Source organism: Mustela putorius, unplaced genomic scaffold (assembly GCF_011764305.1).
Source record: "Mustela putorius furo isolate JIRA1106 unplaced genomic scaffold, ASM1176430v1.1 tig00537243_pilon_pilon_pilon, whole genome shotgun sequence".
Lineage (NCBI taxonomy): Eukaryota > Metazoa > Chordata > Mammalia > Carnivora > Mustelidae > Mustela > Mustela putorius.
Genome location: NW_025422382.1, coordinates 1,634,667 through 1,653,971, shown reverse-complemented (window position 1 = coordinate 1,653,971; position 19,305 = coordinate 1,634,667). Strand labels below are relative to the sequence as shown.

Here is a 19,305-nt window from a genome sequence, read left to right as displayed (position 1 = left end):
TGGGGAGAGTGTGCTTGAGGATTCTCCCCTCTGGCTCCCATCGCATTTGTGCACGCTATCTCTCAAACAAGTAAACCTTTTTTTAAAAAACAACATATGGTAACATTTCCTACTGAAGCGAAGTATAAGATGCAAAGATGGCACTTTAGAAACTCAGGAAGTGAGTAGTTACGAAAGCATGTACAAATCTATCTCATAAGAAGGGATTCTTACTCTCAGGAAAATACTGCATTCTGAGGTAATGAGGTACTTTCCCAGAATTAAAATAAGGCTAGATCAAACCAGATTATAAGCAAGGACCAAGAGTGAGAGAGTTTTGTGGAATAAATCAAAAAAGATAGGGTAAGGAGCACTGAATAAAACAAAGGGGAAGAAATCAAGGGGAAACTCCAAAATTAGCCACAGACCATAGAAAATGAGAATCTAACACCATTAGGAGTTGGATTGAAAGCAAAGAGATTTTTTTTTTTTTTTAATGTAGTGCTTTTTACTAGAAAGAATACTAGTTGCAGTTAGTAGGATCCTAGCTGACACGAAAGGATGGGACTGGGTATGTAATCTAGAGAATGTCTCTGGCCTAGGTAAAACAGAAGACAGGTGTGTAGAGATGGTGGTCCCAAGAACAAGCAGAGCCTTCAGCTACTGGGATTTGGACTCAAGAACATAATGAATTCAGCAATATGGGAGAATTACTATAATCTACTTTAAAGGTTTCTAAAATTCTCCAATCTTCACAATAAACATATATACTTTCTAAAATAATTTTCATTTCTTTTATTATCCTTTCAATAATTATAGATCAAGCTGCATTTTACATCATATAGGAGTCTCTTGTTTCTAAATGATATTGGTATTTTAGTGTATATACATTCTATCTCCCCCCCCTCTTTTAAGAATCACAAAGATTTTGTAAATCATGCTCAACACTTCACGGAAGTGACTTGCAAAATGAAATAATTCTTATTGGCAAAAAATAATCTTGTCTTTTTCCTACTCAAAATGAGAACAAAACAAAGCAAACAAAAATTTCATATGTCATTTTCCTCTCTATTATGTATTTTCTAATTATAATAAAATGCATGCTCACTGTAAAATTAATTTATACAACAAAAATTGCACTAAAATTTTTATAAAATTACTCAATTTAATTTCTCAAAGTTAGCCATGGTTCTTTTGTGATTTTTGTTTATTTATGAACAGAATATAAGACAACACAATTAGGAATAAAACTGATAAAAACATCAGTTTTACATTACTGAAGTGATTGCAGAAAAAAGAAGTCAAATTTTATTTTGTGGAGACACTTTTATCTGTAGAAATGAGGTTAAGGAATGCTTTGACTCTGATAAGCCTCTTTAGCAAAGTACAGCTTATAGATTACAAAAGGTAAGATGCTCATATTCTGAACAATTATTTTGTTAATAATTTCTCTTCTAAGAAACTGGAATCTAAGCTGAAAAGTTCTAATATGTTACTTTTTGAACAATAAGGACAAAGGAAAAAAAGTGAATGCCTTTTCTGTTCATAACTATATAAGAAAATTAAAATGAGTCCCCAAAATAAAACAACAAGGCTTCTTGCCAAAGGTGATGACTAGTATTTTTAGACCATCAATATTCCAATCAACTCTTTTTTTTTTTTTAATATTTTATTTATTTATTTATTTATTTATTTGACAGAGAGATCACAAGTAGGCAGAGAGGCAGGCAGAGATAGAGGAGGAAGCAGGCTCCCCGAGGAGCAGAGAGCCTGATGCACGGCTCAATCCCAGGACCCTGAGATCATGACTGGAGCTGAGGGCAGAGTCTTAACTCTGAGCCACCCAGGTGCCCCTAATCAACTAACTCTTAATACAACAGGAACAAAGCATGTTTACCTCCATTTGCCATATATCTTTTCTATTTTTCCTCTACTATGTTAACCAGTGCACAACTAATGAAGCTGCATTTTTCTCATCATCCTCTGATTTTTCCTGGTGGGATTATGTGAACTATGACTTTCCCATACTAAAAACACACACACACACACATATTTTGATAACAAGAAAAAAACATGCTTCTTGTTTTGAAGCATTTTTCATGTACCTTGACATGCACTTTTTAGAAAAAACAAACAAAGAACCTAGGAGTATCTGGGGGGCTCAGCTGGTTCAGCATCAGGTCATGATCTCAGGGCCATGAGATCAAGGCCTGTGTCAGGCTCTGAGCTCAGCAGGGAGCTTGCTTGAGATTCTCTCTCCCTCTCCCTGTGCCTCTTCCCATGCTCACACACTCAACAGATAGATAAATAAATAAATAATATCTGTTTAAAAAAATCTCTTTACCATCCTGTAGGTATCATTTTGCATTATTTCTGGACAAAAGCATCAGAAAGATCTGCAGAACAAAGATTGGGTAGAATGTGACCTTTGAAATTTGTTACAAACACGAAGACAGAGCAATGGTATAATAAGTCCTTGAGTATAAAACAGTTTGAGTTTGGGGCACCGGAGTGGCTCAGTGAGATGAACACCCAACTCCTGATTTCAGGTCAGGTCACGATCTTGTGAGATCAAGCGCCACATCAGGCTACCCACTCAGCAGTGAGTCTGCATCTCTCTCCCCAACCTTTACCTGTCTTCCTCTCCTCCTCCCCCTGCCCCCACTTGAGTGCTCTCTAAAATAAATATATAAATCTTAAAAAAAAAAGAGCTTAATTTCAGGTCCAATTTGCTCATGAGAGTAATCATCACATAAGACTGTAAAAGCTAAAGTTATTCAGGTAAAATATTGTATCTGAAAACGTAAACAGAGACCAAAAATTATTTGCCTATCTTTGGAAGAGCCTGAGTACTTTGTTTTTACTTATACAGTTTGTTAACAAGCACAAATTATTACTGACCTAAGTAACTTGCTCAGTAAGTCCAAATAGAGAGAGTGAATAATGGTAAAGAAGATGATTCAGTAATTCAAGAAGAGTGCAATATAGAGTATGCTTGTTAGGATAGAAAACATGTTCTGGAAACAAATTAGGATAGATTTATCATGTACTGTATGTGACACTTGTTCTCCAATTCAAACTTTAAATGAAAATGTGTATATAGGGCGCCTGGGTGGCTTAGTGGGTTAAAGCCTCTGCCTTTGGCCCAGGTCATGATCTCAGGGTCCTGGGACTGAGGCCCAGATCTGGCTCTCTGCTCAGCAGGAGCCTGCTTCCCCCCCTCTCTCTCTGCCTGCCTCTCTGCTTACTTGTGACCTCTGTCTCTCTGTCAAACAAATAAATAAAATATTAAAAAAAAAGAAAATGTGTATATAAATTTCTAAAGACTCCACCAAAAAAAAAAAAAACCAATAAAAAAATTAACTCAGTAAATTTGTGGGATACAAAATCAATACACAAAGATGTGGTACATTTCAATACATAAATAACAAATTATCAGAGAAATTAAGAAATTTAATTTAAACTTGTATCAAAAAGGATAAAATGGGAGGGTGTGCCTGGGTGGCTTAGATGGTTAAGGGTCTGCCTTCAGCTCAGGTCATGATCCCAGGGTCCTGGGATAGAGTCCCATGTCAGACTCCTGGCTCAGGGGAGCCTGCTTCTCGCTCCCCCTCTGCCTCTGCCTTTTCCCTGCTCTTGCTCTCTCTCTCTCTCTTTCTAATGAATAAATAAAATCTTTAAAAAAGAATAAAATATCTAGGAATAAATTTAGTCAATTAGATGAGGATCCATACTCTGAAAAGTTTAAGATATTAATGAAAGAAATTGGAGAAGACACAAATAAATGAAAGTTATGCCATGCTCATGGTTCAGAGGAGTATCATTAAAATATTCATACTCTCCAAAGCGGTATCTAGATTCAGTTCATTCCTTATGAAAATTCCAATATCAATTTTCACAGAAATAGAAGGAGCAACCTTAAAATTCATGTGGAACCACAAAATTCCAAATAGACAAAGCAATCTTGTGGACGAAAACTGCAGGCATCACATTCCCTGATTTCAAACGATATTACAAAGATATAAGTGGGTTAAACCTCTGTCTTCAGCTCAGGTCATGGTCTCAGGGTCCTGGGATCGAGCCTCGCATCAGGCTCTCTGCTCAGTGGAGAGCCTGCTTCCACCTCTCTCTCTGCCTGCCTCTCTGCCTACTTGTGATCTCTGTCAAATAAACAAATAAAATCCTTAAAAAACCAAACCAAACAAAACAAAACTTCTGCACAGTAAAATGAACCAACAAAATGAAAAGCTAGCGTGCTGAGTGAAAGAATATATTTGCCAACCATATTTCTGGCAAGAGACTACTACCTAAAATATATCAAGAATTCTTAGAACTCTATAGCTAGAAAACAAACAACATGATTTAAAAATGGGCAGAGGATCTGTGTAGACATTGTCCGAAAAAAAGATATAGGTGTGGCTACAAGGCACATGAAAAGCTGTTCACCATAATCCATCATCAGAGAAATGCAAATCAAAACCAAGTGATCACTCCTCACAACTGTCAGAAGGGCTATCATCAAAACAATAACAATAATAAGTGTTGGCAAGGATGTGGAGAAAAGGGAAAACTTCTACAATGTTGGTGGGAATGTAAATGGAAAACAATATGGAGTCACTTCAAAAAATTAAAAACCTCACTACCAAATCACCCAGAAATTCCACTTCTGAGTATTTATCCAAAGAAAACAAAAACATTAATTTGGAAAATGACGTATACTTCCATGTTCACAGTACCATTATTTATAATAGTCAAGACACAGAAACAACCTCAATGTTGTTCAATGGATACAAAAAAATGTGGTGTTTGTGTGTGTGTGTGTGTGTGTGTGTGTGTAATACAACATTATTCGGCTGTAAAAGAATACAATCTTTCCAGATGCAATAATATGGATGGATCTTGAGAGCATAATGCTAAGTGAACTAAGTCAGAGGAAGACAAATAATGTATGATCTTATTTACATGGAGAATCTGGGAAAAACAAAAAACAAAAAACAAAAAACAAAAACAAAAGCAAAAACAAAAACAAAAACAAAAACAAAAACAAAACATGAAGCTCATCGATCCAGAGAACGGACTGGTGGTAGCCAGAGGTAGGGGATGGTGGGTGAGGAAAATTCGTGAAGGAGGTCAAAAGGTACAAACTTTCAGTTGTAAAATAAGTAAGCTATGGGATTATAATATACTTATGGTGTATTACACATTTGAAATGTGGCGATCCTAAAAGTTCTCATCACAAGAAAGAAAAAACACATAACCATGTATGGTGATGGACATTAACTAGACTTCCTGTGATGATTATCTCATCATATATACAAATATTGAATCTTTATATTGAACACCTGAAACTTAGATGTTATATATCAATTATACTTCAGTAAAAAAGTATATGTAAATAATGGAGGTAGGATTTGAATAATTTATTAAATATAAGAGACCAAAAATAATATGAATTCTTTCACTGAAAGGAAACTTCTGTCATTTTCATGTGAAAAGTTTGTTTGTTTATTTTACCACTTAGGGTCAAGTTAGAGTTTTTACAAATCTGAGAAAGGTCATGAAAGATTAGAAAGAAGGGTTAGGATTCTGTAAAAGTAAGAGAGGGAAGGGGGTGACTATCCCTCACTGTCCTCTTCACTGTCCTCTTGTGTAACAAAGCAAAGCCAGTCATGGAGACATGGAAAGTTGTAGTAGATGTAGTTAATAATAAAAACAATAATATTTATTACATAATTATGTGTCAAAAATGGTTGAATTGCTTTCCATTTCTTATCTCACTGATCCCACCAAGAGTACTCTTGCAGTACTAATATATTTATTTTACATGTTGGAAATCTGATCTGGCAACACAGCAGACTAAGTTGATATAGTCTACTACAGAAGTATTGAAAAAATTTTTAATAGGTAAAAGAGCCCAAAAGGAACAGATTCTCCAGGTGCCTGTGGGATGAAAAGGAACTTACTGCCCGAATTGTGAAAGCTGATTCTGTGGAAACCCAAAGGTTGTGTTTGGGATCCAGTTAGACTCCATGGGCTACAAACTTGACGTTTTGAAACCATTTTCAGACATGATATTTAGATTTGCCTTTTACTTGATGTGGGCATTTTTAGATCATGTTTTTCTCCTTCAGGACAGAATTATTAACTCTAAAGTTTTTAAAAAAGGGCATTGCAGGTCAGTATCTCCCATGAACATAAAGGCCTCAACAAAATCTTAGTGAACTGAATTCAACATACAGTCTTTAAAAATCATGCCCCATGGTCAAGTGGTCAAGTATGATTTACTCCAGGGATGCAAGGGTTGTTTAATATTCACAAATCAATGTGATACATCCCATTAACAAGAGGAATAATAAAAATACATGTAATCATTTTAACAGATGCATAAAAAGCATTTGACAAAATATAAAATCCATTCACGATAAAAACTCTCAACAAAGTGGGTTTAACATACCTCAATATAATAAAGGCCATATATGAAAAACCCACAGCTAACATAATACTCCATGGTGGAAAACTGAAAGCATTTCCTCTAAGATCAGGAACAAAACAAGGAGGTCCACTCTTGCCACATTTATTCAACATAGTACGGGAAGGTTTAGCTGCAGCAATCAGACAAAAGAAAAGAAAGAAATAAAAAGCATCCAGATTGGTAAGGAAGAAATAAGACTGTCACTGTTTATAGATACCATGATACTGCATATAGAAAACCCTAACATCTCCACCACAAAACTATTAGCACTGATCATTTGGAAAAAGTTACAGGATACAAAATTAATAAACAGAACTTTGCTATGTTTCTATACACTAATAATGAAGTAGCAAAAAGAGAAACTAAGAAAACAATACCAAGAAAACAACTAAGAAAACAACTGTACCAGAAATAATAAAATACCTAAGAATAAATTTAACCAAGAAGGTGAAAAGCCTATATTCTGAAAACTGTTAAGATGTTGTTGAAAGAAATTGAAGGTGATGCAAGGTATGGAAAGGTATATCATGCTCTGTTAGAAGAATATTGTTAAAATGTCAACACTAGGGACACCTGGGTGGCTCAGTAGGTTAAAGCCTCTGCCTTCAGCTCAGGTCATGATCCTGGGGTCTGGAATCGAGTCCTGTATTGGGCTCTCTGCTCAGCAGGGAACCTGTTTCCACCTCTCTCTCTGCCTGCCTCTTTCCCTATTTGTGATCTCTGTCAAATAAATAAATAAAATCTTTAAAAAATAATAAAACAAAATTTAATAAATAAAATAAAAATTTTAATAAAATAAAATTTAATAAGCCAAGAATCTAAATAGACATTTTTTTCCCAAAGACATACAGATAGATGGCCAAGAGACACATGAAAAGATGTCCAACATCGCAAGCCATCAGGGAATACTAATCTAAACTACATTGAGATATCACTTCCACCAGTCAAAATGGCTAGTATCAAAAACAAGAAATAACAAGTGCTGGTAAGGATCTGGGGAAAGGGAACCATTATTCATTCGCTATTAGTAGAAATGTAAGTTGGTGCAGCTACTGTGCACACAGTATGGAATTTCCTCAAAAAATTAAAAATAAGAGTACCATACAATCCAGTCATTCCACTATTGAGTGCTTACACAAAGAAAGTGAGAACGCTAATTGGGAAAAGATATATGCATCCTTATACTTATTGTAGCATTATTTAAATAGTCAAGATATGAAAGCAACCCATGTGTCCGTCCATAGATGACTGGACAAAGAAGGAGTGGTACACACACACACACACACAATGGAATATTACTTGTCCATAAAAAAGAACGAGATCTAGCCAATTGTGACAAAAGAAAGGACTTAAACATCATTATGCTAAGTGAAATAAGTTGAAGAAAGACAAATAGCATACAATTTCACTCATATGTGGAATAAGCAAGCAGAGGAACAAACAAAGAGAGACAAACCAAGAGACAGAATATTGACCATAGAGAACACACTGATAGTTACCAGAGGGTGGGGGTGGGGGGTGCAGGGGAAGGAGGAAACAGGTGACAGGGATTAAGGAGGGCAGCTGCTGCAATGAGCAGTGGGTGTTGCATGGACGTGTTAAATCGTTGTATTGTACACCTGAAACCAAAGTCATACTGCAAGTTAACTGGAATTTAAACAGAAACTTAAAAAAAAAAATAATGAAAAACAAATAAACATTCAAACAAACAAGACCCTTAAAGAGAATAAAATGGTGACTGCCAGAGTGGAAGTGAGTGGAGGGATGGGTGAAACAGATTAAGGGTATTAAGAAATACAAACTTCCAGTTTACAATAAATATATCAGAGATTTAAAAAAATATAGCATAGGGAATATATTCAATAAATTGCAATAACATGTTTGGGAACAGATGGAGACTGCACTTAGCATGGTAAGTACTGAATAATGCATAGAATTATCAAATCCGTGCTAGACACCTGAAACTAATATAACGATGTTAATTATACTTCGGTAAAAGAAGGTGTATTTTCAGTAAACATTTAGGGAACATCCACATTAAAATCAACAGTATGGATCAGTTTAATCCATTTGTTGAAGAAGAGGGAACATAAAAATCTGCATGAATGAACCTTGTAAAAGAAAGGAAGAAGGACTTTTAAAAAGTAAGAGAACTAAGCTCAAATGCATTTTGGGAAGTATAAATTGATTGAATTCACATGTAAAAAGGCAAATTCTCAGACTGAATGTGAAATTAAGCTATATGAGAGGGATGCCTGGGTGGTTCAGTGGGTTGAGCGTCTGCCTTGGGCTCAGGTCATTATCCCCAGGTCCTGCTCCAAGTCTGTTTCTCCCTCTGCCTCTGCACCTCCCCCTGCTCGTGCTTGGTTGCTCTCACATCTCTCTCAAATAAATAAGTAAAATATTAAAAAATAAATAAAGTTAAACTATGTGAGATACACAGGGTGTCAGGGTGGTTTGGTTTGTGAAGTGGGTGACTCTTGATTTTGGCTCAGGTCAAGATCTCAGGGCTGTGAGATCTAGGTCCAGGTTGGGCTCTGTACTGGGCATGGAGCCTGCTTGGGATTTTTCTCTCCCTCTCCCATTTTCACCTCCTCTCCCTCTCTGGGGAGAAGAAAAAAAAAAAAGCTATGTAAGATACACATAAAACACATTAAGAATTAAAGAAGGGGCCAGAGAAAGTTCTATCAAGGAAACATTGACCTTATTAATTTGGTAGAGCAGTATTAGTAACATAGAGAAAATATTTTAAAGAAAAACCATTTAAGGGCACCTGGGTGGCTCAGTGGGTTAAAGGCTCTGCCTTCAACTCAGGTCATGATCCCAGGGTCCTGGGATAGAGTCCCGCTCTCTGCTCAGCAGGGAGCCTGCTTCCCTTCCTCTCTCTCTGCCTGTCTCTCTGCCTACTTGTGATCTCTGTCAAATAAATAGATAAAATCTTAAAAAAAAAAGTTTAAAAAAAAGCCATTTAAGAAATTAATGAAATTATTAGCAAAGTTGAAAGAAAAAATTTATTGGGAATATAGAAGTCCCAAAACTTATGTACCCAACAAAAAATGCTCCTATAGTATATCTACAAAACTGATTATGGAAGCCATAAAATGGTCAATTAAATGCTAATCACTGAATATACAGTCTATGTGCTTTGAATACAAGGTAGGAACAACAATAAAGGTCACATGGTTTGTCTTTGGGAGAATAAACACTCTAAATTGAGGAGTCAAAATAATAATTGCAAAATTTATTAAATCATTATTTTCCTCTTCCAAAGAGGAAAAGCTGTTACAGATACACAGGTATATGCATTGTTTCTTATGTTGTAAAATATTCTTTTGTGTATATGCAATAATTAATAAACATTAGTGAACTATATATTCAACTCAGTATATTAGAAAAGTATCTTCAGGGTAAATACAAAGAGAACAGAAGATGAATATAAATAAGAAAAGAAATAAAATAGAAAACAATATGGAGTCAACAAACACCAGAGACATCTCTTGGAGTACTGACCAGAAGAGAGAAAGAAAGAAAGACCAACAGACAAATAAGATGAAAACAGCACAAACTCTTAAATCATGAACAATTTGTTGGAATTTGAAATTTTAGGAAAAGAAAACAATGTTCTGGAAAAAATACAAATGATCAAAATTGACTCAAAAACAAATGTTTAAAGAACATGTATGGGATCATTGAATTATTTGAGGGTAGCCAAATAAACACCCTCAAAAAAATTACAAGATGGTTTTCGAGGTAAGTTTACTCATCTTTCAAGGCATAGCAACAATTTATTTTACACAAATTGTTCCAGTGAAGTGATAAAAAGGAAAGTTTCCCAACTTATTTTAACTAGTTAACTGATGCCAAAATTGCTCAAAGACACAGGAAACCATAGGCCAGGGGTGCAAAATCTTACATAATTACAAGGCCAAGAGTTTCAGTAACTTGCCCAAGTTCCCATAACTAGTCAACAGTGAAGCTGGACCTACATCTATCTCAAGAGACAGACTGTGCTCTTGAAGGAGGATAGAAACAGGACCAAGAACAATACTCGCAAGCAAGACAACAGTATTTAAATGTGTGGATAGAAGGATCCCCCACCAGTACACACTGGAAGCTGACCCTCAGCGGCGAAGAGGGCAGGGAGGCCCTGGACTCAGTCCCCACTCTGGATACCCCATTGCGACTCCCTCCCCCAACTTCTCTCGACTACTACCTGCTCTGTTTGGGGAGACACATTCCTTTTTGATTCTCACAGACTGTGAGATAAGCATTATTACTTTCATTTTACAGATGAGATGGACAAGTCTCGGGGATGCAAAAAGTATTGAAAGGAAATGACTTCTCAAAGGTAGTAAGAGGTAGAGCCAAAATTCAGATTCAGGCCCTTATCACTTTAACTCTCAGTTATGTGGTTTGACATAGTTCTCGCTCCTGATGAGACGTCCAGACTACCTGCATATTGTGAGCCTGCAGCTTCCTGACCGAACCCCAGGCACAAGACAGGTGTGCTGACCTGCTTCCTATTTCCAGACCACCTTTCTAGGATTATGCTAGGAACAGGGCCCAGGTCTGATCTAATGATTCCCCTACATAGTTCTTGTAAGTCCCTTTCATCAGGCCTGATCCTGATTTCGTTACTGGAAGGAGGACCTCTACTCTGCTTGACAAACTAAACTTGATTGAGAATTGACACTTCCTGGAAGCAAGCCCTTAGACCAGCCCCTCGTGGTAGTTACATATAAATTAACTATATAGAATAAGTAGGGTTCTAGAATCCCTTTCAGTCTTGGTGATTTGCATTCCTCACTCTACTGGAGTTTCCCATAACCTTCATCTGACACTGTCAGTTTAAATACTCCCACATTAGAAGCTTCCATTATGACCTGTAACAATACGGCATGCAAAACATATTAGCTCAGCTCCCCTATGACCATATTACAAGCTTCATGATGGCAGGGATTTATAGCAGGGTTGTTCAAGGTCTCATTTCCAGAATCTGAAACAATGCCTGACACAGTACACACTTAGTTTATATCTGACTTACTAAACAGTTCTACTTGGATTGCCCCCTCTGTTGGGGGCTACACGTAGGAAACTATCACTCTGTGACAACAAGCCCAAAGCTGGGTAGTACAGTGTCAGGAAGACTACTATTATATGGGGACTAGATCATTACCCCTTCCTGAGCTATTAGGCCAGATAGAAATGTTCAGAAACTATGGTCCTTAGGGGCTCTTTAGACTGAGATTTCCAATCAGCCCCAGTAGCTCCCGGTGGGTGAGGTGAAAGTGGTGATGTCTGGGCTACCTGGCATGCTTCCCCCACTGCTCACAGAGCATCATTGGAGGCGGTGTCTGCTAGCCCACGGTCACCTTACATCAGACTTTAGAGCCCTGCCCTGCTGTGCAAGAGCTGACTGGACATTTTACCATATACCTCTTTAATTAAAATAGATCTGCTACCATTTGATATTTTCTACATGACCAAGCCGTTTTCCTTCATATAAAGACACACATTTCATGCTTTCACATTGAGGGTGCCTGGGAAGACTTCCAGCATGGAAAAGTGGACATTATTTGCTTCAGCATTTGCGTAGTTGTCCATGTAAGGACTTAATGTGACCGCTTGTCAACAGTGACATTTAATATGCCCGTTGTGCAGAAGTCATCTTTCGTTTACTTTTTGAACATGGGCCCTGGAGAAATGGGCTTTATGAGTTTTAGAGGGAATTGAAACTCCATTTATCCACCCAACACCCACACAGAAAAGTCTTACACAGGTCTTCTGAAACTAAAGAAATACTATGTATTTTTAAGTGGATGAAAAGTAGATCGATAACTAATTTAACCATAAAGAAAGAGTATGCTCCCTGTTCAGGGCCTCAGAAAATGGAGTAGCATTCTTCTTTCCATCTTGTTCCTATTAACTTTTCAGAGGAATGAGTATTTGTGGCTCAGACCAAACACCGATTTTAATTTTTTTTTTTTTTTCAAAAGGAGTAGTAGAGGAGTTTAATCATAAAAACCCTCAACCTTGATTACTCCCTCAAAAGAAAAGACGAAATACTTCAAGAATAGGCAAGCATTATGGGGGTTTCTCACACGCCAGAGGATGTTTAATTTCTCTTGTATCCAAGCTTTACTCAAATAGTACATAGCATCATAAAGCTACTAGATAAGGATAAGACCCTTGGGAAAGAAGCCACATTTTTTAATCCTTGGGTACAACAGGAAAAGTTTTAACTTGCTGTAGCACCTAGACATTCAGATGGGCATATACTGTAGCATGGATGTGCATGAGGAGTTGGGGGAATTTGCTAACAGAGACCTAGGAAAGGTTTGGTTTTGGGTGGAAGAAGACAATGACACGAAGAAGAAAATATGAAACATACATATAAATAATGGTGTTAAATGCCAAGTGTATGGAAATTTAATGCAAGTATTATTACTGGCAAATTTTTATTCTACAGGAAAGATAAAGCCACTAAAATTGGGAGAGGTAGAGTATATATGAGTTCTCCTAAGGGAGGACACATAACTTGTCTCTATTTGTAGCCCAGTAGAGTGGCTGGGAAGGAAGGAGTTACCAGGGCACAATATCCACTGCATATTAGAATTGCCTGATAACTTTTTTTTTTTTTAAACCCTTGTACCCAGACTACATCTGAAGCCAATTAAATCATAATCACTAGGAGTGAGACCCAGGCATCTGCATGGTTTAGAGCTCTCACAGGTGATTGTAATGAACCAAATTTAAGAATCCCTGACCTAGATATCTGCAGCCTACTTGTATTTTCTAATCATGTTGGTTCTTTCAAAGTATCTACCTCACATCAGACTAAGCAGAGGGATCAAAGTATTTACGAAGAAAAACAAACAAGATATGGTGTTACACTTAAGAATATCAGCCTCTAAAGGAAAGGTTTATGCAAAATAACAAAATTGACTGCTTACAAAAATAATAAAACCAGCACCTTGCATTTATTCTTTTCTACTATACTCTAAGCTATGCCGGTGTTAAACACATTTCCCCTCCCTTCATAATTTGTCTTATGACCTCACTAGACAGATGAGAGAAATCAGATTCAGAGAAATTAGAAAATTTGTCAAGTAGAACAATGCTAGTTTTAACTGTACAGATGGGACTCGCCCCAAGCAACCTTCATTCATGTCATACTACACGATGGAGGTCATGATAAAAGGCTAGAAGAGCACAGAGGAAGAAACTTAAAATTCAGTCAGAAGAGGAGGAAGACATCTGGGGTCAGCCCCGGAAAGGAGGCAAAACTTGAACCTTATGAACACATAGTAGGACTTTTCTCGGGGGGAGAATTACAGATAAAATGTGTGAGGATGGACTAGCATTTGTAAAGATGGATAGGCACACGGATATTGCATCAGCAGAGGATCATCTGTACAATAGTGAAGCTGAGGTCCTGAGGAAATTTGTTTAAGGTCAGACTTTCCCCATGTTCCCAGTTATTTCTGGAATTTGGGGATCAACATCACGACTGAGTGGCTTGATCAGAATCACTCTCCACTGAACTATGATCAATACATAGTAATTGACTCTGCACCTACCAGTTCCTCATTGTTTAGTGATGTCCTAATCACCATAGCCAGGGAGAGTCCAGATTTCCGGGCAGCCAGAGTCTAAAATAAACAGAATTAGGAGTTATTGGCACACAATGTGGCTGCCATGAACACACAGCTCAGCAGCATGTGAAAAAGTTAAGAATACAGATGATCATTGCTCGTTTTAGCCAATAGGGACCTGCCATTTTGAAGAGTCGGCAAGTTCATCCAGAATATGGAATCGTGGAACATCAAAGCTGAAAAGGTCCCTTTCTATTGTTGAACCCAACCTCTACACTTTGCAGATGACAAAACTGAGGCCCAGAAAGGCAGCTCCAAGTTTCCAGGCTAACAGGAGGCTTCTGTAACTTTGGTTTTCCCAAGGTGATCATGATCACATTCCTTCATAAAACATGGGCACTGGTACAGAGCCGCAGGCTCTGTGTCATGGCCATGAAGCACAACACTGAGGTTAGATGATTCTTGAATTGTTCACAATCCCCTAGAACATTCTTTCATCTCTAACCAGGATATTTTTTCTAAGTGTTCACTTTATCAACTGAAAAGCATTATACCCAGATTGGTTTTCTTAATGCAATGCTGCTAAATACAGTGATTTTAATTAAAAGTCCCTTTAGTTCCCCCACCATAAAATAGAACCATTATGTTGCTCTTACCTGAAATGTGTGTGATATACTGCACTCAGCAGTGCTGTCAAGAACTTTAGAGTCAGAAGTTTTACATAGGAATGTTCAGTATGTTATTCCACTGGAGCAAATGGAAGTCATAATGGTATTCTGTACCCAGTCTTAAATCTATCTCCATGGAGGACAAAGCCATAAACTTAGATAAAACTTCAGTACAGTGCTGAGTGAGAAAGTCACTGTCCACTCATCTCCACCCTGACTATGTAAACCTATATAGGGATTACCTCTCCAATGACTTACCCAAGATGATCTTCCAACTCTGACAACTATTATCTTTAAAATTATGTCTGTATTCTATTTTAGTCTGTTTTGACACCTGTTGGATATATAATTTGGTGTATCTTTCAGAATTGAACTAGAGGTTAAATACTTGGAGAAACTAAATTTCTTATTCCTATCTCTCTTTTTTTTTTTATTTCCCCATCTTGTCCTCTTTTATCCCAAGAATAAGTGCAGTGTATATTAAGTATGAAAAATATTAAATTGAAAATCACTTACCATAGCCTGAATATTCCAAGTGTCAGAAGAAACAAAGCATAAAAAAATTAGAGATAAGAAATGTGAGAAGAGCATAATGATGTTAAAATAAACTTAACACTTTAAAATAATGTTTGCACTATAGTGACAGAAATATGAGCTATACAGGCACGTCATGCTTTTCAGTATCTTTCCAATCAAGATTTTACCTTTCCTAATTTAAAGCCAAAGTGATGGTTTTCACATGATGGTTTTCATAGCAAAATTAAAAATTGCTGATATAAGAAATTGTATACAATGTTGCAAAAGGGAAATTTCTATTTCTCTTGGATAAAACAAATTTTTATGTCATAAACTACTAAGAATATGCTTCCAGAAAAAAATGTGAAGACAACTGAGATAATAAAAAACATGCTGGTAGGTGATTTGTTTTTAGAATCTAATGCACACCATTATATTCTTTGCATCTTCATGTGGTCCCTGTGTATTTTGTTATAGGAGAGTTTGAGTCATTGAAAGTTATGTTCTGGCTTTATAAAGTTTTAAATAACTTGGGAGCCATAGATTTCCTTAGACAGTGGAATCACTTATTAATGTGACTAGATTTTAAGAAAATAAAGAATTGGTTAATGTTATCTGCTGCAACATTGTACATATCAAAGCCCAGCTGCAGCAGCTCACTTGGCATGCTGTGTGACTTTCTGCTCAATTACAGTGTCATTTTAACTCAGTTTGTAATTTCAACCAATATAAAAAACTGTCAAGGCACATCTGTCTGGCTCTGTAGGTAGAGCATGCAACTCTTGATTTTGGGGTCATAAGTTCAAGTCCCACACTGGGGGTGTGGATGGGTGGGAAGGAAAGCTTAAAAAAAAAAAAAGCTGTCAGAAGGTTGGAGTTATCTCATTCATCTAAAAGATTTTAAAGAAATGATAAATGCAATACTTGGTAGAATCCAGCATCTTATATATTTTATTCTATGAAATACAGGCAAGGCACTTAATGAGAAGGCCAAAATGACAGCTAATGAAGAAAATGGGGACACATGCAATCAGAGAATGAAACAGGAGTGACTTACCACATCTCGCACTATAGGCAAAGTTTTTTTCCTGCGGAGATCTGGCATACTGTCAATGCCATAAAGTCCTCGGCCAGCCCTGAAAGGAAAAACAGGAATGATTCCAATGGGAAACATACTTCCTTTAAGGAAAAAAAAAAAAATCCCCCATTCATGGTAAAAAGGCTGTGAAAAAGATGAAATGTATACCATGCTTTTCAACTGGTTCACAAAATAAGAACGATCCAGCCTCTAAGACTTCACCCAGGGAAAAGGAGAAAGACTCCAGCTACCAAAGTGCTCACTTGTATTCTTGGATAGTTCTGTACATTAAAACTTTAAAATATCCCTGGCTTGGATTGATATACAAACCAAGACATTCTGTCAATATCACAGAGAACATTTTAAAAAATGGTTTCTTATATGAAACTTTGTATCTCCAAGAAGAGATAGAACAAAACCATGGTCAGTGTAAGGCGTAAGTTTGGTCCTCAATAGTAAAATAGTTACCTGTATTTGTAAAAGTATCATTCTTTTTTGATATTTTACATCTTCACAGATTAAACCCCAAAGTGGTACCTCAAAGAACCATAGCTGCATGTAAAATATATGTGGTGGTTACCAGAATTTTCACTTACTTGAATTTATCCCACGGAAAAATGCCAATAAGAGATTGATTTATTGTATAAGGAAATCCACTGTGACATTTATTTTTGTAATAGCAATAAAAGTTGGGTAACCTAAATATTTCTTGAATGAATTATATTATCCAATGGAAGGAACGTAATAATCAAAGTAAATGAGTTAAATATATATGTGTATAAATGAAAAATATTCACAGTATGTTAAATGAAAAAAAAATACCAACAAACCAAGTTTGCCTATTAGTAAATTTAATAGAATACCGTGTGCATTTACATATGTACAGAAAATATATAGAATGATATTCATTAAATCGAATAGAACCAGAATTACCTTTGTGGACTGATACTTGGTGGGAAAAAAAAGGGGGGAGGAGTCTCATTACGTTATAAATTCAGTAATAGCCAACGTTTTTCTACTAAACATTGCCATTTCTGCAATTTAAAATAATCTTAAAATATATTTATCTTTGTTTATTAAAATGAGTTCAATACATTGAATTTGATTTTTGCTGGATCTGAGCTAGTCATTTCCTATCACCAAAAAGGAGCTCAAGTCACTTATGAACAGCTTCTCCTATGCTTATCTGACCTACAAAACTCCTGCTTAACTCTGGCTTAGGGTCAACTGTTTTCACTAGGAACACACAACTGAAAGTCTGGGGTATTAGGTAGACAGCTCTGCTACTGTAACAGGCCACAACAGCATCTCACAGTCCAGTTTTTCTGTGACACAGAGATGGTCCCTTTGCTCCTGCTGCTTAGCTTAATTCAGGAGAAGTTTCGCCTTATTGGATTTTTCTTAGCAGCCATGGTCTTAACTCTAATACTTCTAGTTGCATCGGTCACTAGCTTGATGATATTGGATAATTCACTAAATTATAATACAACTCATGTGAAATAATAGAAGTATTAATAAGGATAGAATGATAATAAATAGTAATGTTATAACATGCATGACTCAAAGGGAAGATCAAATCCAGTAATACATGTGAGCAAGGAAAACCACCGCACATGTGTAAGAAGGATGTCAATGGTGAACAAATTATACTTCAGTTCATGAATTTTAACAAGAAGTTATCTTTAGGTTGGCTCATAGAACACAGGAAAAGGGTAACAGTGGGGCAGAGAGGGGTGCCTGGGTTGCTCAGTGGGTTAAGCCTCTGCCTTTGGCAGGTCGTGGTCCCAGGGTCCTAGGATCAAGCCCCACATCAGACTGTCTGCTCAGCAGGAAGCCTGCTTCCCCCTCTCTGCCTGCCTCTCTGCCTCCTTGTGATATCTCTTTCTCTCTCTCTCTCTGTGTCAAACAAATAAATAAAATCTTAAAAACAAACAAACAAACAAAACCCAAAAACAGTGGGGCAGAGATCAAGACAGATGAGAGAAAAGCAACAGAAGAAACCGGGAGGGGAGATAGCATGGGTGCAAATATGTGTGGTACAGAGGGCACTTGAGATCCCGTCTACCACGGACTCTACAAAAGTTCACACAGCTTCCATCATTATCCCGAATAAAGCCAACTGACACTCTCTGGGCCAGTGACAGTGGTAGTCATGACAGTCAAATATCAAGACTGAGATCACAAAAACAATCATTAGCAGTATGCCCTTAGGAACTATAAGAAATACCACCATCAAGTAGGGGAAAAGGGAAACTCTTTTTTTTCAACACCCATTTTAAGAATGTGAGCCAGCTACTCCAACAGTGTAACTTCTTGCTTTCCTCTTATTCTCTTTCCATAGTTTTTCCCTCTCCCTGCCAGTTCATGCTTGATTCTGCTGCATCCCAAACATCACATTCATGGGAAAAGGGCTATGCTAGTGGGTTTCTAGAAGGACCTTTTGAGTTTCATTTGCTCCAATATAAGGCTCTGATTCCAAGTGGTTTCTTATGAAGAAAATTAATAATGACATAAAGTGTAATTAATAAATGTCTTTCCGCCACTACATGGCAATCATACTAACTAGCTGCCTTTGAATTTTCTGAAATGTTTTGACTGCTAAATAATGTGACTTTAATAACTATGTAAAAAAAAACAATAGTCAATTGTGGTAACGGTTAACAAGGTGATTTATAAACTACAAAATGTAATATATAGATGGGTCACTTTCTTTAATGATTTGTTTTCCCTCTCACAAACTTAATTCAAATTCCTAAGAGCACCTAGAATTTTGAGCAAACTTACACACTCACTAATTCAGGAATCCATTACACACATGTATTTTCTTGGGTCTTATACTTACTCCTTAGCTTGCTTCATCAGAACAGAGATAGCCATGGACCCAGGCCAAACCTGAGCATTATAGAATAATGACCCCAAGTTAGAAGACCTGTATCCAAAATTTATCTCTGTCCTGAGTCTGTCATTAATTTCATCAAACCTATATTTTGTAATTGT

The 19,305-nt window shown here is 36.8% G+C and overlaps 1 protein-coding gene across 1 annotated transcript in view; it reads right to left on the bottom strand.

Annotated features, from left to right (window-relative positions):
* Positions 1-19,305, bottom strand: part of UNC13C (unc-13 homolog C) — a 568,731-nt gene that overhangs the window by 358,162 nt on the left and 191,264 nt on the right. The window contains exons 6-8 of the mRNA XM_045073496.1: positions 16,288-16,366; positions 15,231-15,236; positions 14,032-14,103 (exon numbers count right to left, since the gene is read on the bottom strand). Coding sequence (XP_044929431.1) covers positions 14,032-14,103; positions 15,231-15,236; positions 16,288-16,366 — 157 coding nt within the window. The remainder of the gene's footprint in view (positions 1-14,031; positions 14,104-15,230; positions 15,237-16,287; positions 16,367-19,305) is intronic.